This window comes from Mus caroli, chromosome 9, assembly GCF_900094665.2.
Source record: "Mus caroli chromosome 9, CAROLI_EIJ_v1.1, whole genome shotgun sequence".
Lineage (NCBI taxonomy): Eukaryota > Metazoa > Chordata > Mammalia > Rodentia > Muridae > Mus > Mus caroli.
The window spans coordinates 54518039-54542473 of NC_034578.1; the positions used below are offsets into that span (position 1 = coordinate 54518039).

Here is a 24435-nt window from a genome sequence, read left to right on the forward strand (position 1 = left end):
GTGGCTCAAGCCGGGGAAGTGGAGACCAATCTAGGCAACAGAGGGAGACCCACAGCTCAAAAATAAAAAAGTCATCTATAAAATAGAAATTGGAAGTATGTAAGAGATAAAGAATGAATAAAGGCAACAATTAAAGAAATGAAGACAGGATTGGAGAAAAACAAAACTAGAGCGTGCTTAAATCAAAATCAAAACAAGAGCGTGAAACAGATCCACAAGTGAAACTCTGCATGTAGCTCAGTGGCACAGCACCTGCCTGGCATGTGTGCACCTGCCTGGCATGTGTGCACCTGCCTGGCATGTGTGCACCTGCCTGGCATGCACAATACCCCGAACTTCAAAAGAAAGAAGAAATAAGTCTACATGTATCAATTTCAATAGCCAAATACTTAAAAAAAAAAAAAGCTAATTTTGTTTTAGAATAATTACTCAAAATAACAAATGCAATTCAATTGACACAGGTAACACCATATCTATCAAGTAGAGAACACACATTGTTTTCAAGGACATTCACAGAAACTAACCATAAATAAGATTAAGACGGAGAACATATTAAGTTTCAGAGACTCAAAAGCATACCAGTTTTCAAGGGCCAGAGATATAAGCCACTTGGGGAAGGATTCCTAGTTTGGGTTCAATTCCCAGCACCACAACACCTGGGCCTGTGCCCTCCATGCTCAGCAAGTACAGGCAGAAGGGTCACAAGTTCCCAACCATCCTGTTACATGGCAAGCTGCAGGCTAGCTTGTGATATGTGAGACTCTGTCACAACTGCCAACCAACCACACTAGCTCTCCAACCTCATTCTAGTTAAGCTATAAATTAATAGTCCAAAAGATAAAACTCTCAGATATGGAAATAAAAACCTCTTTATACAATCTCAGTTAAAGAAGCAATTACAACTGAAATTTTAATATGTAATAATTTCCAGTGAGCGCTGAAATATATTTCAGTGGTCCCAGGCTCAATCTTCAGTGCCACCAAAAAAAAAAAAAATCAATCAATCAATCAATAACTAATAATGAAAATTTGTAGAATATAGAAAAATAAGTAAGAGTCACCAAGGTATTTATAGCCTAAGATGTATTTGTTAAATAACAAGAATGCTGGAAAATGTGTTATAATCACAATGGTTTAAAGGAAAACAAATTTGTGTAAGTAAAACTGACAATATAAGTAAGATCAGTGGATCATCTATATCAGCCTGGAGAAAGGGGCTGGCCAGTGGTTGCCAGGGGCTGCTCAGTATTTCTAGGGCAGCAGAGTTGCTCTGTATCATGGTGGATACACGCCATCCTTAAACCCACAGAATAAACAATAAGAATGCACCCTAAAGGCTGGCAAGATGGCTCACAGTAAAGGTGGTCACCTCCAAGCCTACTGACTGGTTTTGATCCCTGGGTCCCGAACAGTGAAAGCACTCCAAGTGACGCCCTCTGACCTTCACCTACTTACCATGGGATATGCACACTCAGAACACCCAAAGTTATGTCATGAAATCGATTTTGTAATAATTTCTTTAAAAAAAAAAAACAAAACTCACCCTCATGTAAACTACGGACTCAGTGATGATGTCAGTGTAATTGCCTTGATTGTAATAAATGTACTCTCTGGTGCAGGACAGTGATAAAGGGCAGGGAGGGGGGATTATCACTGGATCTTCGGCTTAATTGTGCTGTGAAAACTCTCTGAATAAATGATCTACTGCAGAACAAATGTGCAACTGGCAGCATTGCCTCTGAGCTTGCTGACTTGAGTTTGGTATTTAAAACCCACAAGATGGGTGGAAGGTGAGAATTCCCAGGGGCTATCCTACAGTCTCCTCATGTGCCCACTCCCCTGACACAGAAGATAATCTGGTAATAGTCTTTAAAAAAGGTTCATGCCGGGCGTGGTGGCGCACGCCTTTAATCCCAGCACTCGGGAGGCAGAGGCAGGTGGATTTCTGAGTTCGAGGCCAGCCTGGTCTACAAAGTGAGTTCCAGGACAGCCAGGGCTACACAGAGAAACCCTGTCTCGAAAAACCAAAAAAATAAAAAAAATAAATAAAAAAATAAAAAAGGTTCAGAGCAATTGAGGCTAACATCGACACCCTGCACACCGCACGAAATGGAACCAGTGACATAGAAGCAGGGTGAATTAAAAGAAAGTAGAAGTAGCAAAATATCAAGTGCCTAGTGCATTGTCTGCTGGAACACAAAAGTGCTCTTGGAGCTGAGCTCCAGTGCTCTTGGAGCTGAGCATCTATCTAGTCCAGTGGCTCTCAACCTGTGGGTCTCAAACTGGAAGTCGAATGACCCTTTCACAGGGGTCTCACATCAGATATATCCTGCATATCAGAACACTTACATTGCAATTCATTAGAATAGCAAAATTACAGATACAAAGGAGCAACAAAATAACTTTATAGTTAGGGGGTCAGCACAACATGAGGAACTGACTATATTAAAGGGTCACAGCACTAGGAAGGTTGAGAACCATTGTTCTGGTCTAAGAATTAGACATCAGCCAACAAACCAACACAAATATGAAATATGTAAACCCTAACGTTCAACGGCAGCATAGGGAGAACCTGATCCTGCACCGAGGGTGAGGATAAGGCGTCAGAGTAAATGACAGTTATGATGGAGAACTGGGGAGACAAAGAGCCTGGGCAAGGCTGCTCAAGCAAAGGCCACAGTGCCAACAAGGTGACAAGACGAGAGATTACTAAAGTCAAGGCTAAAGACGGTGAAGTGGGCCTTAGATCACGCAGATTCTCAATTCTATAATTAGGACACACACCCGGCCTAAGTGTGGGGGGATGAAGGCAGTGCCACACCCTGCCTTAAGTCACTCCAGGCTGTGGCGAGTGGATCGGAGTGGGTGAGCAGACTTGGAGGAGGCAGGCAGTGACGGCAGACAAGGGCAGGCAGAGAGAGTTCTAGATGCTGGATGGGAAGACTGAGGATGAGCTTTGGTAAAGGGCTGCAACAGGGAGCGACAGAGGGCAGGCGAGAAACAACCCGGCTCCAAGTGCCTAGCGAGGCCGTTTCTCTGAGAAGAAAAGTCAAAGAGAAAATGATTATTGGGGAGGGTATTAACTAAGAGTTCAGCTTTACCAGAGCTTGGGGAGTGGATGCAGAAGGATCCAGAGCCCAAGGGCAGCCCCAGCTACATAGCAAGCTGGACAACAACTTAGGTTACTTCAGACTTGAGTGCTGTTTCTTTAAAAATTGCTTTTAGTTGTTTTCCATGTATTAAATTTGAGATGTGAGTAGGATATCTATCTATCTATCTATCTACCTACCTACTTACCTACCTATCTATTATCTATCTATCTTGGTTTTTCTTTTTTTTTTTAAAGATTTATTTATTAGTATAAGTTCGCTGTAGCTGTCTTCAAACGCACCAGAAGAGGGTATCAGATCTCATTATGGTTGTGAGCCGCCATGTGGTTGCTGGGATTTGAACTCAGTACCTTTGGAAGAGCAGTCGGTGCTCTTACCCACTGAACCATCTCACCAGCCCCCTATCTTGGTTTTTCAAGACAGGGTTTCTCTGTGTAGCTCAGGCTGTCCTGAAACTCATGCTATAGATCAGGCTGGCCTCAAACTCAGAGATCCCCCTGCCTCTGCCTCCCAAGTGCTGTAATTAAAGATGTATACCACCACCACTGGTTGTGAATGGGATATGAATGAAAATGTTTAACAGGCAGTTGGGATTATATACACTGATCTCAGACTCGAAGCACAGATTCAAATAACATATATTGGAAATCCAAATAAAAGCCTCCCAAGGATGACATAAGCAAAGGCGGCTGAGAGTGAGACCTGGAGAACTAGGGGAAAAGAAAGATTACAGGGATAAAGAAAAATAAGCAGAAAGAACAGAATATTTCAAGGAAGGAATGGTTACTACTATCCAGCCCTCTTCTTAAGTATCAAATGAGGTCAGGGAAGCCTGGACTAGGTAATATGGAGGCCATTAGAAACCTTAGCAAGGGGCTGGAGAGATGGCTCAGCAACCGCTGAGCACTGACTGCTCTTCCTAAGGTACTGAGTTCAAATCCCAACAATCACATGGTGGCTCACAACCATCTGTAATGGGATCCAATGCCCTCTTCTGGTGTGTCTAAAGGCAGTTACAGTGTATTCGTATACATAAAATAAACAAATAAATCTTTAAAAAAAAAAGAAAGAAAGAAAGAAACCTTAGCAAGAATGAAAGGGCAGGGGTTCCTGTTGGAGTGCGTTGGCAAGGGTGATGAGATGAAAAGTAAGGTGCCCAAGTCCTCTGAGAAACCATTACTGGGGACATGCATGGCACAGGTTGCTTTAAAAAGCAAACTCACGTCTTCTCAACAATCACATGATATGTGGATTTGAAGACTACAGTATTTTCTTTTTAAGTTTGAGAGAAGATGTTTAATTGCAGAGAATGATTCAGAAGAGAGGAGTCTAAAGAGTGAGAAAATAGAGGGCTTCACTGAAGGAGCAAGGCACCTAACTCTAGGAGAGAGTGGGACCTAACCCCCCCAGCAACCCATTACGTAACACTCACAGATCCCTGTGCTAACCTCAGAAGCACAGCAGAGCACCATGGTTTATGTCTCCACAGCCTGGGAGGTCTCAGGGACTCTACAAGAGTTGTGCTTGGCCAGCTCTAGAAAACCTAGAGAACTGTCCTCAGATAGAAGTATCTTATCTACCAAGGCAGTAAGGACTGGGAATTAGAGCCTAAGAATCTAGGATTTAGTGACAGTTCAACCTAACTTTGGACTTTACATGCATTTTGCGAAGATCTTTCACATTTCTGTTTTTTCTTCTACCTTGTAGCTCCTATACAACAACCCCAAGGATGGCGGGAGAGGACTACCACTCCTCAGGAGAAGCTGTCTGCATGGGCTGAGCAGAGATGGCTACAGTGCTTGCTGAAAGCATGGTGACAAACAAGTGACCTAGAGTCACACTTCCTGCCTCTCAAAATCAAATCTGCCAGTAAATTGCAGTTGTAAAGTATCCGCCTTAATCTTTGTGGGTTAATGTCTGGAAGGGCAACCAAGCTCCTTCATAAATTGCCATAAATATCACAGGGCTGGGCTGAAGAGCCAATTAAGAGACCTCAAGTTCTAGAGCCCAATCCTCTCTCAAGCCCAGTGTATTCACTGTGATGACTACCAAAGGCCATAAACTCAAAATGGACTTCAAAAATAGAATTAAGCCGGGCATGGTAGCACATGCCTTTAATCCCAAAAAGACAAGAAAGAGGCCAGGTAGTGGTGATGTAGGTAGGCAGATCTCTGTGTTCAAGGCTACCCTGGTCTATATAGAGAGAGTTCTAGAACAGCCAGGGCTACACAGAGAAACCCTGTCTTGAAAACAAAACAAAACCCCCAAATCAAAAAGAAGGCATACACAGAAAGACCTGTTTCAAAAATCAAACAAAGCAAAGAAAAAATTAAGTAAGCAAGAACTAGCACAAAAGAAAACTGAAGGCTCCCAAACTCCTCAGCTACTGAGATGGAAGCAGGAACAGCAGCAGCCTTTGAAAGCACAGCCTACATTCTGCCTAATGAAACCACCAGCAGCAAGCAGAGTTCTGCACTCTAGCACTTTCAGCCAGACAGTTCTTGGTTAGGAGAGGAGAGCAAGGCTTGTCCAACAGTCTGTGGGGTGCTTAGCAGCCCTCATGGCTCTTAGAGGCTACTAGGAGCACTCCTGATTCCAGAGGCAGATACCACAACATTTCTTGACACTGCTAAGTGTCTGGTGGAGCAGTAAAAAGATCAGCTCCTACTGACAGCCACTGATCTAGACAGACTATGATTCCAGATACTGAGGGCCTGAAGACACACTACTGAGGAAGTGGAGAGAGCCTACCACCTTTTCTTTCTAGGCAACAGTTTAAACAAGTTTTGCAGAACCCCTCAAATGTTTTACATGAAGTACTTAGCAAGTATGTACCAAGCACTGTAGGTCTACTGATGGATCCACACCCAGAGGGATAGATCCTGGAGATCAGTTTGTCAGAGCATTAGAGGAAAAAGACAGATGTCTCACTCCAAGCTAATTACCCAGCGGGAATTAATCTCTCATAAGAAGACAAGACTAGCCTTGATTTTTGTTTTCCGATTTATTTACTTATTTTCTGAGACAGAGTCTTATGAAACACAGTGTGCCCTCAAGCTCAACTACACAGCTGAAGATTATTTTGAAATTTTGATTTTTTTTTTTAACCTCCTACATGCTGAACCGCAGAAATGTGTTATCAAGGGCACAATGTGTCACTGCGGACCAAGCTCGAGGTCTGAGCACTCTGCCAACTGAATCTCACCAGAGCCCAGTTTCCATTTCTGTGCTATTAGCTGCCCTCGAGTGCAATGATTTATTAAAACAAAACAAACTCTAAACCAAGCTGCTTCTTCTCAAGTAATCTTCCAGCACTTATCACCTTCCCACCTGCCTTGGGGCTTCCTCTGCATCTATCCCGCAGAGGTGCTGTCAGAAGGCTGAAAAGGCAGCAAACAGCTTCTAGGTGTTCAAAGCAGGCGACCCCATGTTCTCATTAACATGTGATGAGCAGAATTTAAGAAGGGTTATCAACTTTTCCGTTGCAAATTTTCTGAAATTAAGACTCTTCCATGCTAGAAGGGCAACTCTAAACAAAACCTTGTACAACACAAGGGATTGGGGGGGGGGGTCAATCTTTATTGAGCAATGAACCCTAGTAAATCTCAGTGGTCTGCACTGCAGAAAACCAATCATACACACACTGGCCCCGCATGCCTATCAAACGGCCCCTCATCTTCCTGCTCTGTGGAAGGAAGCCTAGCTCCATTAATGGGCTCAAGACAAAGCCTGTATTGCTGAAACCCCCACTATCCAGGCAGCAGAAGACCACCCCTAAAGGCAGCACAGCCCCCCATACCCCCATGCCGGCTGTGTGATCTCCTTTGAGAAAAGGGACACTCAGTCCTTTGTTGTCTTGTTTTACAATTATTTACTCTGCCCATAGAAATCCGGTGGGTTTAGAATGCTAGGTTCCACAGTTACCCATCTTCCCATCACCCTGGTGCCAGAGAATGAGCCAGGCCTTGAGAAGCAAATATTTTGCAAGGCTTGCTTTGAGAAGAGAATCCATGAGGTAATTTTGACTCTATGTGCTGTAAGCACAGGATTTCAGAAACAGCATAAGTGTACCACTCTCAAGTGTTTCAGTTTGCAAATACCTGCCCAGCCCTCACCGACTCCTGTAAAACATTTTTCAAGAATTCTCCACTATGTGTACAAAGGTGTGTGTGTGTGTTGGGGGGTGGGGTGGTGATCATCTCTTCTACTTTGGTATGTAACAGAATGTTGAGAAAATCATCTGTTTTAGAGTATTTGCATCACAGAACGGATTGGGCAGGGTTTGAGCTGACGTGGGGAGGAGTTAATTTACTACCTCCCACTTCCAACCCTACCTAGAGGCTGCTGCAGCACCCCTGCTAGGCATCTGGCTCCCTGAGGGAGGAGACTTGCCTGTAGCAAACACCCAGGGCACAAAGACTCTGCCCAAATATACGGTTAGAATAAAGGCTACTATAACTCATTAACAATTAAGATCCTGTGTCAACTGGGAAAGATCTTTGAATTGTTGCTGGAGCAAGTGCTACTTAACTTCCACTCTCCAAAAGTTAATTACTTAAAGAACAAAAGGCAGAAGAACAAAACCAGCCAGCCGGTCTCAACCAGCTTCAACCAGCCGGTCTCCAGGGCTGACTCCAGGTTTTTACAGGCTCTCTCTCAAAGCTCTGCTTTTAGTCTTCTGTCCAAAGCACAATTAAAAACATTAAAAAAGGATCTCATGCACATTACTTAGTCCTTTAAAGCCATGTTTAAGGGCTGGCAAAGGCACCTGCCTCCCTACCTCCTAACCTGAGTTGGATCCTGGCGGACAGAGAGAACTGAGGGCGACTCCTCTGTTCTCTGACCTCTACATGAGTGAGCACTGTGGCATGCACCCCCACACATATACCCACCCACCCCACACACCCCCAACCCCACACAATTTAAAGTTAATTAAAGCAAGGTTAAAACAAGGGAAGAGGATGGGGAAGGTGACTCATCTGGCAAGGCACCTACCACTAAGCAGCCTTGGTTCTATCCCTGAGCCCCACAGTGTGTGTAAAGAGAAAAGGAACTCCAGCACGTTCTCCTCTGATCACCATATCCGCTATAGCATGAATATTACCATGTACACACACCACAAACCAGAATGTAATAAAACTTTAGCACTTACACACAAAAACAAGTAACAGAGAAGCTCACAGACCAAGCTGAAAAACTAAATCTACAAGAGAAACAAGAAATGGCCTCAAAGGCTGTAAGACATTTGTCACCCATTGTCTCACCTTCTGTCCCAACAGAGTTCTTCCCTATATTCAGAAGGAAGGTAAATACAGAATGAAATATTAGGCTTAGCTACTCTGGCATTTGTGAAAACATTTTTGGCAGGTGTTCTGCCAACAGTCTATATTTAGTTTGTATGCCTCAGAAACTTAAATGAACTCAGAGTGTTTGAGCTGCCAACAGCCAGCCTCCAGAGCACTGAGCTGTGCAGCCACGGGGCAGCTGCCATACAGAATGCAGGGCCGGGCGCCCTGCCACAGCACACACGTGTGCACGCACACGCCAGTCCTGAAGAGTCTCTTTTTTCAAAGCTCTAATAGCTTGACCTCAACACCTGCTGCACTTCCTGAAGACAGACAGGCTCTGGAGCTCCACTTGTTACACACACACACACACACACACACACACACACACACAGGCTGCACTTTCTAGGAATGACCGCACACACAGAGGCTGGCCAGCTGCCAAGGCAGGGGGGGGGGGGCAGCAGCAGCCTCGGGCCTGAACTTTCCCAGCGCTGTAAGGGCGGTTCCCGCTACGAGCTGACTCAGCGGCCACCATGGAACAGTGCCAACCACACAGTAGTGCAGGGGCTGCCGGCAACTCACAGATGTTTTACTAACCAGAGAAATCAGCCAGGAGGCAGATCTGGGCTGGTGGCCAGCGCGCTGCTGTCGTGGAAGCTGGGATTCTGATTCTAGACTTAGCTCTGCTGCTACCTCAAGTGATCTGTGTCTCCCAGTACCTTCTCTGCTTCAAAGGTATGCCTCTTACGATGTGGATATTGTACGAAACAACTCCCACAGCACATCCGCCACGTGCTTGGTTACCAGACAGGCATGCATTCACATGGCTCACGTACTCTCTTAAAAACAGTACTGTTTTTAACCTTTGTGCCTCAGGATAGCCTAGTACTTACTCTGCACCCCTGGATGGCATCAAACTCATGATAATTGATTGCCTCAGCCTTACAAATTTGGAGTTTGTGAATATAAGCTATACTTACCTTCATTATTTTCAATCTACAGTTGAGAAAACAGAAGCTCAGAACAATTTAGAATGCTACCAGAAGATCCCTGACTAGACACGGAAGGGATGGGATCAGAACCTACTGCTGACGCTGCTGTTCTAAAACTCGAGCAAAAAAAAATGGCACAGGGCTCTATGAGGAAACAGGGCCTGACTTTTCAGCCTCCAAAGGACCTTTCTCCTTATGAGTTCCCAGGTGCCCTTTTGTGAGCTATAGCTCTTTACAAATGGCTACTGAGTAGCACCACTGGACCACACAGTAAATCTGTGATCTCAGAAAATCTAGGTACTAAAGGCCTTATCATAAATGTCCTGTCTATAGTGCCAGCAAGTCACCCTGGAACAATTTGTCATTACTCTCATACTCTGAATAGTGAAAACCTGCAGTGCAAGTCACAGAGAAACTACGAAGACAAAGACTTAGTTGAGAAGAGATTCCACAGGCTCCACCCTCCAAAATGATTCACTATTAGGACTCCACTGTCCGCCTATATAAAAAGTGTCCTACTAGCAAGCTGGAGGCCCTCGCATCCCTAGCACCTCTAGCCCCACCCTCCTGAAGAAACTAGTAAACTCCCCACAACTGAGACTGATATGCAATCAGGTTTGGAACTAATTTTAACTTTCTTTGGGTACAAAGGAAATTCTGGGGTCTCCCTTCCCTATTTCTAATCAGATAAACAAAGTCACGTCTGTAAGGCTCTTGAGAAATACGCATAAGTGCTTAATCTGTTATCTTCGACTTCTAAACAACAAAAGAACATGATCTTGGGTTTGCTTGGAGCTAAAAAACTCTTAGAGAAATATCTTTCTAGAAAACTAATTAGAACCATGAACTTCATTATTTAAATTCTTTTAGACAAGATCTCACTATAAAGCCCTGGCTGGCCTGGAACTCAGTATACAGACCAGGCTGGCCTTGAATTCACTGAGATCTGTTTGCCTCCGCCTACTGAGTCCTGAGATTAAAAATGTATACTACCACACCCAACGCTTTTAATTTTTTTATTATTATTACTATTACTATTCTTGTTATTATCTTCAGCTTTTTGAGTCAGAGTTCACTCTAAAACTCATGGTGAGCCTCTTCTTCCTCCACCTCCTGAATGTTGGAATTACAAGTGTGAGCTAACCACTTTGGTTCTCATATAGTTATAATGAAACACAGTTGTTATCTCATTCTTCCTTCAAAAAATAAAGGAGAGTCTTTAACAGAAAATTGGAATAAACTACATTACGAGTAACTTATATACTCTAGTACTTTGATGAAAAAGAACCATGGCTTAACTTTTTGTGGTCCTAGAAATTAAATGTAGGGTCTTACACTATCATGGAGCAACACCCTCAGTTCGAGCAAACAAATGCTGAGAAAAACGTCCTTGTTTTCATCCCTAGGTCAGTGATGTGGGGTGAGAAGGCACAGTTTCAGTTCGCACCCATCCTACACCCTCTGCGGCTGCCCTACAGGCACAACAAATGGGTTCTCACAGCAGAAAGACTGACCTGCTTAAGCTGCTCATCCAGACTCCAGCTCGGCTGTCCAGCTGTGGACACAGAGGGCGGGGCCTTGGAAGCATCTTTGGTATGGTCTTCTTTAGTCTGTTGTCCCTGTGGTGAAAGTCCAGGTACTGGAAGCAGGCTGGACATGGGTGTTGCTCTGGGTTCTTGGCGAGTTACTTTTTGCATGTGGAAATATTTGGAAGCAGCCTGGGCCTCTTTTTCAGCCACCTCTGCAACATCATCATCTCCATCTTCCAGGCCTCCTTCCTCCTCCTCAGGCTCGGAGTTCACGTTGCTCTGCTCAGACATTCGAGCCACCGGTGTGGCTGGTGGAACTCTGGCTAAGGGACCCAGAACAGAACTCCCAGAAGGTCTCCCGGGTGTGATGGAAAGGAGAGCAGGCTGCGTGCCTAGTTTTGAGGCATACAGGAACTGTGATTCTCTTGTCTGTGGTCCCTGCTTCTCTCTGGCATCCATCTGTAGCAGAGGCTGCTGTGGCTGCTTCTGCTGCTGCTGCTGCTGCAGAGGCTCCATTACTGTCTCAGGCTTCACCCACAGACTGGCATGGCTCTCAACCTGGGCACAGCCCAGCAGGCACACTGGGTCTATATTTTAAGTGTGTAACCAAAACCACAAGGGAGGAAGAGGAGGGGAAAATACTATGTAAAACAGGTATAAAAGAGTTTCTTTTCTGCAGTAAAGCTCTGAGAACTAAATGCTCCTAACCCTGACTTTCAGGATGAGTAACTCATATGGGTTGGAGGGTGGGGAGGGAAAGTTATAAAGAGAACAGGAGCTAAGAGGGGAAGCGGGGTGTGTGCAAATCTCAGTGGCCGCAGATTTAAGCATTTCAAAAAGAAAAAAGAAAAAGAAAGAAAAATTTACCCAGAAGATAAATTTAAGTCTGCTAATAACTGAGTTCTCTCTTACTCTCCACATCATCAAACATTTAACTACCAGGCTTGCACTGTACAGGGGTTTGAACTGTGAAACCGGCAATAACTATGAACATTGCAGTTAACGAAGGCAAAGAATGGCCCGGCTGCAAAAGAAAAGAATATGGCTTCTATTCCCAGACCTGCTGGAGAAGGTTACCACTTAGGGTAGACAGACAGAGTAGCAGGCAGACAGAATGACTCTTCTGATGGAAAAAGCAAGACCAAGCAAAGTGCTCTCGATTTAAACTTCACAAATTTCCCAGATCAAATTGCAGGGCAGCTTGTGGAGTGGACTGAACCAGGCTAAGTGGACATTATAGCCTCCCAAAGAATCCGGTTTCAACAACATGAAAGAAAGAAACATGCGAGGAGGGGGCGGGCGGGTCTCGAATTGCAAGCTTCCCTCAAAAACAAACGGGGGGGGGGGGGAATTCCTCTGGAGATTTTAAAGTTAATTAATTTGAAACAGGTACCACTATTGTCTAAACAAGTTAATGTTTCTTTTTTTATAAACCACAAATAAATCTCCTCACATCCTCTTTCTTTCTGACTCACTTCTACTATATTTATTCTATGAGTGAAGAAAAGGCTTCCAGTCCCAAAGTACCCTGGGGGCAGGGTTATCTGCATTCTTGCCAATCTGTCTCCAAACACAAATCCCTTTCACACCCTTCCACCTCTAACCTTCCCAGGCTCCCCCTTCAACACACCTCACTTAAGTTATAGTTTCCCACAAGTCTTCCTCAGAGCAAATTTTAGGGTGAAGAGGACTGGCAACAGGGTTTGCATTTCTGTTTGCCACATGAAAGGGGAAGCGGCACTGTGCAGGTTGGGACTTGATATTTGCATTGTCCCAGTGTTTTAGGATTGTGTTGGAAGATAAGAAAATGTAACCTTTACCATCTTCAAAAATTCATGGGAGAACTAATCTCTAACAAGAAAAAAAATGGCTTTGATTTATATAAATTTTTACACGTTTAAAGAGTATAATTTTTAAAGCTGGGGAGGCGGGGAGTTCAAAAACCAACCAAAGCCATGCTAGACAAATCTCATTTTGTTTCTCAGAAGCACTTGGTTGTAGCTTTCACAGGCGGATAAAAGATTCCAATTCCAATTGGCCCCTTACTGCCTGTCCCTCCTCCTGGCAGTTTGGAAAGTATAAGTTATGCCCGAAGCAATACTTTCTTTCTGCGTTAGTTCTTATTCTGTAGGGAAGCCTGAAAGTTGGCAAAACTGTTCCTTTAAAATAAAAACCACTTTGGGGACAAAAGAAAAAAATACCAAAACAAAACGCACACAAAAGAAGAGCAAGCAATTCACTGGTCATTTAGAAATATTCGTATAATCTTTAAAGTCAAACAACACAACTGGAATATTTCAACCAACTCCTGCCAGTCATAGTACAACTGCTTCTTGTCTGGTTGGCACCATCTTCTCGGTAGGCTGTCCTCAGCAAGGGAGAGGGGTGTCCGATAGCGTTTTTATTAAGACAGAGATGACTCCGTTTTACAACTCAATTGGCACATCCTCCCGAAGAGTCCATCTCATCCCAATCCCTAAGCAGCCAAGGATTCAAACAATACTACTAACATCTAGAGAATTTACGTCTCAGAAATCTAACTTCATCTCTCCATCCCTCGATCGGGTTCTTAAACTTCCCGGACCTCCAAACCGAGAGCAACGGACTGCTTGCCGCTTGGGCCCGGCCTTGGTGACCATTTCCCTTACCTTCGTTTCTGGCTGCTCTGTCCCCGACCCCCTTCGAGCCCCTCTTTCCATTCTTTACCTCCTACCCAATGGAGCCCTATCACTTTTACTTCCACCAAGCCCCCTTTGCCAATCTCCCGGCTCTTCTCTAATTACCCCATCTAAGCTCGCTCTGAGGTTGCCCGGGGGCGGGGGGGGGGGTCCCCTTACCTTTCCCATCTCTTTATCTCAAACCACTCCTTTGGACACCGGGAGGACCAGGCTCCTCCCGATGCTCTCACTTTTTCTCAGCGGACCCCGGCTTCACTAGCCCGCGTCTCCCCTACACACCTGCCTCGGCTCCCATTTCGGTCCCCTCCACCTGCCACAGCCCCTCTCCCGCCGCGGCAGAAAGAACCACGACCCGCGCCGCTCACCTATGTGCAGCGTTCCGGGCTCGCGGGTAGGGAGGAGGCGGCCGCTCAGACCCCAGCGTAGCAGCTGAGCCTGCAACTCCTCCGCAGCTGGGGGCCACAGCCGGGGCGGGGCCCGCACCGGAAGCTGTGCTGCGGGGCCCGGCCGTCAGCCCGGGGCGGGGGAGGGGCAGGTAGGGGCGGGGCCCCACGATGGGGGGCGGGGCCCGAGGCCGGAAGCAGCTAAAAAGGGAACGAAGTGGGGGTGGGTGGGTAGTGCGAGACGGAAGTGACTCCTAGAGACCGCCCTCTGGTTGAAGCCGTGGGCGGAAGCCATTTAAGGCGGGCGGAGGCTTCGACCAATGGGAGATCACAGACGCAGAGGAGTTCCGGTGTGAGCGCTTTCGCGGGGAGTTGAAAAGAGCAGGACTGACTACAGCACACGGTTTTCTGGCTGCCGTGGTTGTGAATTGTTTGTAATAAGTGAAAGAAAGGAATAAAGAGTGTTAACTTTCAGCTAGTCTTCATCAAGCATTCTAGCCTTTTATTAGTTTTTTTTTTTAATTTCACTTTTTGGATTGAAATTTTCCTGTTCTGGAACACCACCTCTATCCATCCCCAACCTCACCCTGTCACAGGGGTTAATGTTTTCTTTCTTCAGGTTCCAAAGGTAGAAGCTGATTCCTGGCACCGCTTATACAATAAAACAACAAAACCTTGTCTTCTGGGACTCCTGACTCTGGGGAACTTCTGTGAATTTATGCATGCACCTCCTTGTTTTAACTTTCTCCCAACTGACCATCGTCCTTGATCCAGAGTCTATGGCTCGCTTAGTTTTGGGTCTTAAAACAATCCCAGCCAAAACCTAGAACTTATTGCCACTGGCTTTTCTTGTCCCTTCCCTTCTTTTCTTTCTTGAAAAAAGGTAGCTCACCTATTCAGCAAAAGTAGTTGACCATCAAGCTCCAGGAATCCTGTCTCTACTTCTGAAATGCTAGGATTGCAGGTGTGCACCACACCTGGCTTTTTACTGAGGCGTTGGATATCCAAATTTAGACCCTTATTCTTTGGTGCCAAGCTCTTAACTCACTAATCCATCTCAGTTCCTGATGAAGACTTTTATGGGTTTTTTTTTTTAAATATTTACTTGACTTTTTTTTTTTTAAAGATTTATTTATTTATTATATGTAAGTACACTGTAGCTGTCTTCAGACACTCCAGAAGAGGGCACCAGATCTCGTTAAGGATGGTTGTGAGCCACCATGTGGTTGCTGGGATTTGAACTCTGGACCTTCAGAAGAGCAGTCGGGTGCTCTTACCCACTGAGCCATCTCACCAGCCCCACTTTTATGGGTTTTTTGTTGTTGTTGTTTGTTTTGTTTTGTTTTGTTGAAGTCCTGGTCCCTTATTTCTTTTTTGTACACTAGGCCATGAATTCATATGGAATGGGCTCCAGCAGCTCTGGCTCTTTTCCGTTAGTCCTCACAAAGTGTGCTTCTCTGGGTTGCGCAGGCTGGTGCTTCAGCTGCACCCAGTGCCCTTCTCCTTGGCTTCCTTCTTCTGATCGTTCTCCTTCACCCGCTTCAGGAAGCTATCTCTGTTCTTCAAGTGCTTGATGTGCTCAATCCACACATTGATCCTCTTGGCCAGAATTTTGCCCTTAACTTGCTTGTTTACAATGATGCCCATGGCATGCTGGGTGACATTGTAGACTCTTCCGGTTTTGCCATGGTAGCACTTATGGGGCATTCCTTTTTGAACAGTGTCCATTCCCTTAATGTCTACAATATCACCCTTCTTGTAGATTCGCATGTACGTGGCCAAAGGAACAACGAACGCCATGTTTCCTAAAAGGCCTAGAGAACATATATATACTGGGTGACTCTCCTTTTTCCCTTTGTGTTCGTCATTTTGGCGAATTACTGGAAGATGGCTGCTGCAGCTGACTTTTTTTTTTTTTTTTTTTTTTTTTGTTTTTTTTTTTTTTTTTTTTTTTTTTAGGATTTATTTATTTATTATATCTAAGTACACTGTAGCTGTCTTCAGATGCACCAGAAGAGGGAGTCAGATCTCATTACAGATGGTTGTGAGCCACCATGTGGTTGCTGGGATTTGAACTCTGGGAACTTCGGAAGAGCAGTCGGGTGCTCTTACCCACTGAGCCATCTCACCAGCCCTGCAGCTGACTTTTATATGGTTTTATTTTATTTTATTTTATTGGTTTTTCAAGACAGGGTTTCTCTGTATAGCCCTGGCTGTCCTGGAACTCACTTTGTAAACCAGGCTGGCCTCGAACTCAGAAATCTGCCTGCCTCTGCCTCCCAAGTGCTGGGGTTAAAGGCGAGCGCCACCACCGCCCGGCTTATATGGTTTTAATTACTTTTTTTTTTTTTTTTTTTTTTTTTAGTTTGTGTGAGGGCACTGAGCCATTTCCTCCCTCCTTGCTCTAGAGATGTAACATGACTCTTCCTCAACTTTATCAGAAACTCCGATCTGCTGAAAGCCGCTGCCTTATCTCTTGCATATTAACCTCCTCTCCTTCTTTCTCATCCAGGATTCAATGGCACATCATTCCAACCCCAGTCTTTCAACCCCACCCTAACGTTCCCCCGAAGAGACTTACATAATTTTCATTCTTGTATCTTGTCATAGAAAATTATCTGGTTGAACAGATTGAGATCAAATTGTCCATTTAAAACGAATTCTAAGCAGCGGCTTCAACGTTTATTCTTCTACTCACTATCTCTATGAATCTCTGACTCTGTATTCACACACCACTTCCCCTGCTCACCTTACCGTATAAACACAGAAAATGTAGAATACCGTGAAATCTAGAAATCTACTCTGATGTGTTCCCATTCTGTCTTTCCATTTTATAAATTAGGCAATCAAAAATACCAACTTCCCTGTACATGCCTGGCCAGGTCCTCAGTTGAGTATTTGTTGATCAGTAGGCAAAACTCATTTCCTGCCTTCAGTGATCTTTACTGGTTCTGGAGAGAGAAAGCAAAATACATAGTGTCAGATAAGTGCTATGCAGAACAGAGCAGGCTAAAGATTAAACAACGGTGTCAGACAACTTCTATTTTTAGATGCTGGAGAAGAACTCATTGATAAGGAGCTCTTAAACCGAAATGGGGCTGACATGATAGGGGTGAGCCACATCCAGTGGATATTTAAAGAAAGAATGTTTGAGAAGAGGAGACAGCATATTTGAATGCTCTGAGGTAAGAACACACTTGACAGGTTAATAGGAAGGGAGAGACCAAGAATAACAAGGAAACATAAACTCATAGCAAACACACGTTTATGGCTGAATGAGAGGTAAGTAGTAGAGAGCGTTCATAAGGAAGTAGCCAGGGACTCAACCATGCAGACTACTGCAGACTATAAAAACAATTTTGCCAGTCTCTGCTAACACCAATGGAAAGTTTTGAGCCAGAAGGTCACTTGATCTTATTTCAGTCTCTAAAAGAACAATTATCACTGTGGCACAGAGAGTAGAGTATAAGGCTAGAGAGAGAAAAATAAAAGCAATAATCCTGAAGGAAGATGGTGGGGTCTTGAAGTCGAAGATGTCATTGGAGGTGGTGAGAAGTGGTCAGATTTCAGGTCTATTTTGAAAGTGAAGCTGCCAGGATTTGCTGGTATTCTGGTTGCCTAGGTCAGGGGAGAATCAAGAAAGATAGCAGGTTTGGAGCCCAACTAACTACCTGATAGAAATTTACCATGCACCTGGGGGACGTTATCAGATCCATGATTAGCAAGAAAGAGGAATGCCGAATTGATATATATATATACATATATATATACACACATATATATACATATATATGTATATACATATATATACATATATGTGTGTATATACATATATATATATATACATATATGTGTATATATATATCAACTTGGAATTAGATTATTACAATATAATAAAGACATTTTGTTGAGTGAAACAAGTCAGTCACAAAATTAAACTGTTGGAACTAGAAACATTTAGGGGTGACTGAAAGGAGGTAGTAAAAAGGAAACCGTTTTAGTTGTTAGAGTTTTTAATTTTGATTTGTGTGAGGGGTATTATATGCACGGAGGCCAGAAAGAGGACCTCGGGTGTGCTGTTTTATCCTTCTCTGCCTTATTGCCTTGAGACAAGGTCTTTCTCCGAATCTGGAATTAGGCTGGTGGCCAGCAATCCCCAGAGATCCTCCTGCTTCTACCCTGCCATACCACTGAGGTTTTGTGAATTTGGACTCCAGGCCTCATGCTTGCATAGCCCATCAAGCCATCTCCAGTCTGGAGCTTGTTTTGTTTTCTACTTCTCTTTCTCCTCCTCCTTCTTCAAAGCAAAATGTTTTTCATATAGTCTTAAGTTTCTCTTCTTAGTTCTCAGAAATCTCCCGTTAGCCTCTTGCAATATTGGATCTTTCAATATTCAAGCAAATTAGTGTTTCACCTACTTTCTTAGTATATTTTGTTTTGTTTTCTTTTGTCTTCTCTTGGGGATTGAACCTCAGGCCTCGTACTCGCTAAGCAGACACTTTGCTTCTAAGCTTTATTTCCAGCCTCTTACTCTGTCTTGAGTACTATAACAGAATAACCGAGGCTGGGCGCTTCATTAAAAAAACAACCAACTGCCAGACTGTTTATGTGTTGGCCCATGCTTTTAATCCCAGCCTTCAGGAGGAAGTGGCAGGTGAATCTCTGTGAGTTTGATAAAAGCCTGGTCTACAGAGTGAGTTCCAGGACAGCCAGCGCTGAGAAACCCTGTCCTGAAAAACCAAAAACCACACAAAAACAAAAACAACAAACCACAAAGAAAATACACAGGGTGCTGGAAAAATAGCTAAGTCTTTAAAGTGCTCAGTACACAAGCAGAACCTTAGTTCCATTTCCAGAACCCACGGGGGTGGGGGAAAGCTGGACACAGTGGTATGTGCCTGTAACCAGAGTGCTGCAGAGACAGAGAGATAGGTAGATCCCAGGGGCTGGGGGCCAGTGAGGCTAGCCAAATTCTAGTCCCAGGCCAGTGAGACAAGCTAAATCCAAAAGCAAGACGGAGAGCACAGAGGGAAAAAGATACTGGAGGTTGTCGTCTGACCTCCACACATATTTGTCTCTGCACACATGTAAGGATGTCTTAAGATTGACAGGCCCTATCTGGGGCCTTCATGCTTCATTATCCCGTGGCAGAAAGAAGAGCAAAAAAGCAAGAAAGGCACAAACTTGGTTCTATAAGAAGCCTACCTAATCTCTCAGTGCAATAACATCAATCTGCCTACCTATCATGCTTACCCAGAGGCAGACCCATCTCACCTACATAATATATAATATCCTCACCTACTATCACGATTGCATTGACGATCAATGTCCAGTTCGTGAACTTACAGGAATACATTCAGAGCACTGTCTCTGTTATTTTCTTTAAAAAAAAAAAAAAAAAAAAGCCTTTCCCTTAACCCAACACTCTGTGATTCAAGTGTTATATTTTGCTATTCTTCCTGTCAAACTTAGACGTATTCTCCCCTGGCAATGGGCAAAGAAACATCTTGTTGGTGGTGTTGTTCATCCTAGTTTGATGCCTGGCTTGGTGGCCAAAGCTGCTTTATGACTAGGAATCTTAAAAACCAAATCAAATCCAGGCAGCACAGCATGGGAGGAGGAAGACAGACAGAGACCTGTGTTTAGTTATACCACGTGTGGAAAGCCAGCCACAGGCCTGCTCTCTACCCCACAGCCTAGGTGGGCCACAGACACACAGAGCCCTGCCTACCACCACACAGCATAACCTAGCAGACAGAGACCTCCAGACCACCATTCCGCCCACAGACCTGCCCTCTAGCCATGGCATAGGCAGGGCATAGACACTTACCTTCCACCACGCCACTCACTGAGGATGCAGGATATCATTGAACCCACCAGCCATGTGGCCAGCCTGCAATGAGAGCCACCACAATGTGGTAGTCAGACAGGAGAGAAAGAAAAGTGGAACAGCTTTAGCATTATGAAGAGAGATGGAACTGGAGACTTAAGGGTGGAGAGGAGGAGGAGACTGTTGTGAGTGGCCAGCCCTGCCACCTGGGGCCATGGTGAAGTCACAGTCCCAAATGACACTGATGGCCATGTCTAGGTCCAAGGCTGCACAGTGGCAAGGGTCAGTTTTAGTGTCTGTGGCTCATATCACCAGTAGACAACACGAGGAGGTCCCTGGTCGGGAATATGGCCATCCAGGGGATGTGAAGAGCTGGCATTATCCATCACTGGCTACAGTGCCCAAGAGACCTGGCCCACCTCTTACTGGGGAGCGGCAGCACTCAGGGAAGTGGGCCTGGGCCTTGTCTTGCATGGAGCTCACCCTGGTGAGAGTGAGCTAGCCCCAAAGGCATGAGTGTAGAAGAGCTAACCCCACCACTCATCTGCCTTGGGGTGGCACAGGCACAGAGGTGATATCCCTCCCTTCCCCACTGGCCACAGGGTCATGAGTGCAGGAGAGCTCTCACGGCCCTTTACCAGCTGCAGCACTGGGGAGATCAGACCCTGCGCCTGGACACAGTAGTGCTGGCCCTGGTCACCGGTGCACAGGTAAGCTGACCCTGAGGGCATGATCAAAGAAGAACTGGCCCTGTCACTTATCTGCTGTGAGGTGGTGTGAGTGTGGGGTGGGGTAGGGTGGGAGGGGGCTGGTGATGATATGCCCCCTCCACCTGTGGTAATCAGGGGAGCTGGCCTCAGGGCCATGAAAGCCGGAGAGTTATCCCTGCTCCTCACTAGCAGTAGCACTCAGGAGAGTGGGCCTTGCACCTTACCTGGGCAACCTGGTGGAGCTAGCCCTGGTGGCAAAGGCACCAGTGAGCCACCCCAGAGGGTTGTGAGAGTTAGAGGACTGTCCCAGCCCTTGCAGGCTGCAGCCCTCAGGAGAGTGGGCTTCCTGCCTTGACTGGGTAGCACAGTGGCGCTGGCTCTGGAGGTGTGGGTGCAGGTGAGCCGGCCCTGAGGGCGTGAGACCTGACCCTGCCTCCTGCTGATGGCAGTACTGGGTGGCCTATCGGGAGCAGCGCTGGGGAGCTCATGCTGGTGGTAAGGATAAGGGAGACCTGGTAGGCTGATCAACTCAGCTAGACCTAAGAATTGGCAGGTTCCTAAATATCTGTTGAGGCCTGCCCCCTAGCATAGCTGTAGCCATTTTGTTCCATGCTCACCAGTTATTTCATATTGTTGCTATGATATGCCTGCCAGTCACTGATATGGAAATATAAATTGACTCAGAGCAGGGTCATGCTGACCATCTACCCAGTTATGTTCTGTATTAGGTTTGTTAATCTTAAGAAATTCCACAAAGCTTTATGTAGGACTCATCAAATTAAAGGTCAATATGAACTGTTATGTCTAAAATGGCTCGACCACTGGGCAGCACTTTCAGCATCCATGTATGAGCTCATTGTGGTTTTAGCCTTTATAAGCTGACATGGAAAACTGTTCTGGGTCGTAGCCTCAGCCCCCGAATTCTGAGCTATGGCCCTGATCAATCAATCTTAGGGTGTGCATTCAACCAATCATCCCTGTCTGACTGAGATCAGAGTTTGTGGGGTTTGTGGGGTGATGGACCCCAGCAATCTGTGAATGGTTGGGGCTCATTAAAGGGCCAGTCTTGCTGATCCAAAGCTGCAGGATCTCTATGACACAGGGCAACAACAGAACAACCAAGAGAAGTCCTGGTGAGGATTCAGTATCGATGGTATTGCCGAAGTCAGAGATCTCAAACCATACAAATGACTCACTGCAGTGAACATTTGCAAGTGAAGATGTGTAGGCAGAGGGCTATACTGTGGGACACACTGTGACACATTACAGCTTCCATGATGAGATGTTCTCTTTGTTTTGTTTTTACTTTTTTTTTTTCTCGAGACAGGGTTTCTCTGTGTAGCCCTGGCTGTCCTGGAACTCACTCTGTAGACCAGGCTGGCTTCGAACTCAGAAGTCCCCCTGCCTCTGCCTCCCAAGTGCTGGGATTAAAGGCATGTGCCACCAACGCCCGGCTTGTTTTAATTTTTATTTATTTATTGGGGGGGTATTTGTTTTGTGTGTTTTATTGTGGGGATAGAAGGTTACAAGGGTGAAGGGTGGATATGAGGCAATGGGGAGATGAACAGGACTGGGGTGCATGGCATGACAGTCACAAATAATCAATAGAAAGTTAAAAAAACAAAAATAAAAAACCTAGAAGTATTGCTGTTATCTTCTCAACCAAAGTGCTGAAAGATCCTGACAGAATGTAAAAGGTCACAGAAGTCTTGAAATTGGCAAAATAGATTTCATTGTGGCCAGCCTGGTCACTGATTTAGAAAAATAGAGGTGCACAATGCTCTGGCCACTCCTTGAACCCGTGTCTGCTAATGCTCCTTGAACCCATGTGTGTGCCCACTGATGAAGCCCATTGCCAAGTGTTTGTGATATTGGTTGCTGGGGAAGAGTCGGAAAATCTCCCCAGCAACCACAGTCGGGCCAATCCGGAGTTGCTGCACCTGCACCAGACTCTTTCCTTGTACCCCTCCCATACCCATTTCTTGAGAGTAGACATTGTTTAGATCTGGAAATCCCCTACTCCTCCCCTTTTCCTTTCCCCCTGAGGGCCTATAAAAACTGGGACCCCTTTCCCCTCGAGGTCGACTCCTCTACCCCTGTGTGGGATATGAGTCGTCCCCAGAGCTCTGGCTTTCCCCGAATAAAGCCTCATATGGTTTGCATCAAGCTTCGTCTCTCGTGAGTTCTTGGGGATCTGCTATTATCCTGAGGCCTGAGCGAGGGGCTCCTCTCGGAGTCTTTCAGTGCTTGATCTTTTTCTTTCTAAAGCATCTTATGACTTCCCACTGCTCTTGAGATCAAGGCTTAGATTTCATCACACAGTCTGCAGGACCCTAGGAACATCTAACTTCTAGCTCCTCTTCAGGTTACAGTAGTGGGCTCTGGAAAGCAACCCAGGTGATGTCACTACCTTATAAATGTAACCTTTATTTGCCTGATGTAAAAATTGTCATCTCAGAGGTTTACTGTTGAGGTTTATGTTCACCCTTTCTGGTTCTTTTTGAACTCTGGGTGACTGGTTCAAATCATCTGCTCTGGCTCAAAATTTCTCCCCAAGCTGACTGATTCAATCTGGCTTCTCTCAGCTTCTCACTGAATTGCTCTACGTGGCCTCTAACTGACTCTGGCAATTTGTTCTAATCATCTGGCTCCTTCTTATCCTCTAGCTTCAACTGCTTCTGCCTGCTCAACTGCAGGAACTCATGAAGGAGCTCAACTCCACTGCACTGCACTGCACTCATTGCACTGACTCCTCATTTCCTCAACTCACAACTCACTGATGATCTGATCTCTCCTCTCCCTCTCCTTCTCCCCCACTTCCTTCTTTCCCTCTCCTCTCTCCACCCTCCTCTCTCCTCTCCTTTCTCTCCTCTCTGTCTGTTCTCTCTCTCTCTCTCTCTCTCTCTCTCTCTCTCTCTCTCTCTCTCTCTCTCTCTCTCCTGCTCTTAAATAGCTTTTCTCCTGAAAGTTGGTCCTATCCTAACTCTAATTCACTCTGTCAAATCTTTCTCTGACTTATTTTGTCTGCCCCTTAATAAGACAGTTTGGGATTAAAGGTGTGTACTAAAAGATTCTAGCCAGAGGGCTTAAAACTGTGTGCTAATGGTGTGTCTGTATTCCATCTGGACCACACAGATTTAGGAGGTCTTGTTTGATGGATTAAAACTTCTCTACAGAGCTGCCCTAGGAGGGCTGCCAGGGGCCGTTGCACCTCCCTCTGCACTTCTTCCGGTCCTTCCCACCCCACGCGGTTGTTGGTGCCAGACTCAAACAGGGATGCCGCTGTGTGCCCACCATGTTAAAGAAAAGAAGTCTGAGTAGGAAGGAAAAGAGAACCCGGATGATGGAGTGTTTTTTTTTTTTTTTTTTTTTTTTTTTTTTTTTTTTTTTTTGTTTTTTTTTTTTTTTTTTTGAGACAAAAGATGTATTCCAACGGAAAGACCTGGAGGAGCTTGCTCCCAAAGAGAAAGGCATCACCACCGTGTCAGTGAAGGAAGTCCTTCAGAGCTTGGTGGATGATGGTATGACTGACTGCGAGAGGATTGGGACGTCCAATTCCTATTGGGCGTTTCCAAGCAAGGCTCTTCATGCCAGGAAGCGCAAGTTAGAGGCTCAGAACTCTCAGCTGTCAGAGGGAAGCCAGGAGCAATGCAGACTTAGAGAAGAGCATTGAGAAAGCTGGAGTTGGCCAGCAAGAGATGGAAGAATGAGCCATGCTTGCAAAAGAACTTAATTCATTTCAAGACCAAAGGGAACAACTTAAGGCAGAAGCAGAAAAATACATGTGACCCACAGGTTGTGGGAGGAGATATGCCAAGCAAATAAAGTAGCCAAAGAAGCCGTCAATCGATGGACTGATAACATATTTGCAATAAAATCCTGGGCCAAAGGAAAATTGGGGTTTGAGGAAAGTAA

General features: G+C 45.3%; 1 protein-coding gene and 2 pseudogenes across 2 annotated transcripts in view; 1 reads left to right on the plus strand and 2 right to left on the minus strand.

Moving 5' to 3' along the window:
• Positions 1–14068, minus strand: part of Arid3b (AT-rich interaction domain 3B) — a 47257-nt gene extending 33189 nt beyond the window's left edge. The window contains exons 1-2 of one of the 2 annotated variants that reach the window (XM_021173050.1): positions 13963–14068; positions 10905–11506 (exon numbers count right to left, since the gene is read on the minus strand). In XM_021173050.1, coding sequence (XP_021028709.1) covers positions 10905–11435 — 531 coding nt within the window. In that variant the 5' untranslated portion in view covers positions 11436–11506; positions 13963–14068. Of the gene's footprint in view, positions 1–10904; positions 11507–13756; positions 13907–13962 lie in introns of those variants that run through there. The other variant, XM_021173049.2, reaches the window with a different exon arrangement.
• Positions 14069–15361: 1293 nt separating this feature from the next.
• Positions 15362–15848, minus strand: LOC110301018 (annotated as a pseudogene).
• Positions 15849–23815: 7967 nt separating this feature from the next.
• Positions 23816–24193, plus strand: LOC110301036 (annotated as a pseudogene).
• The last annotated feature ends 242 nt before the right edge of the window (positions 24194–24435 follow it).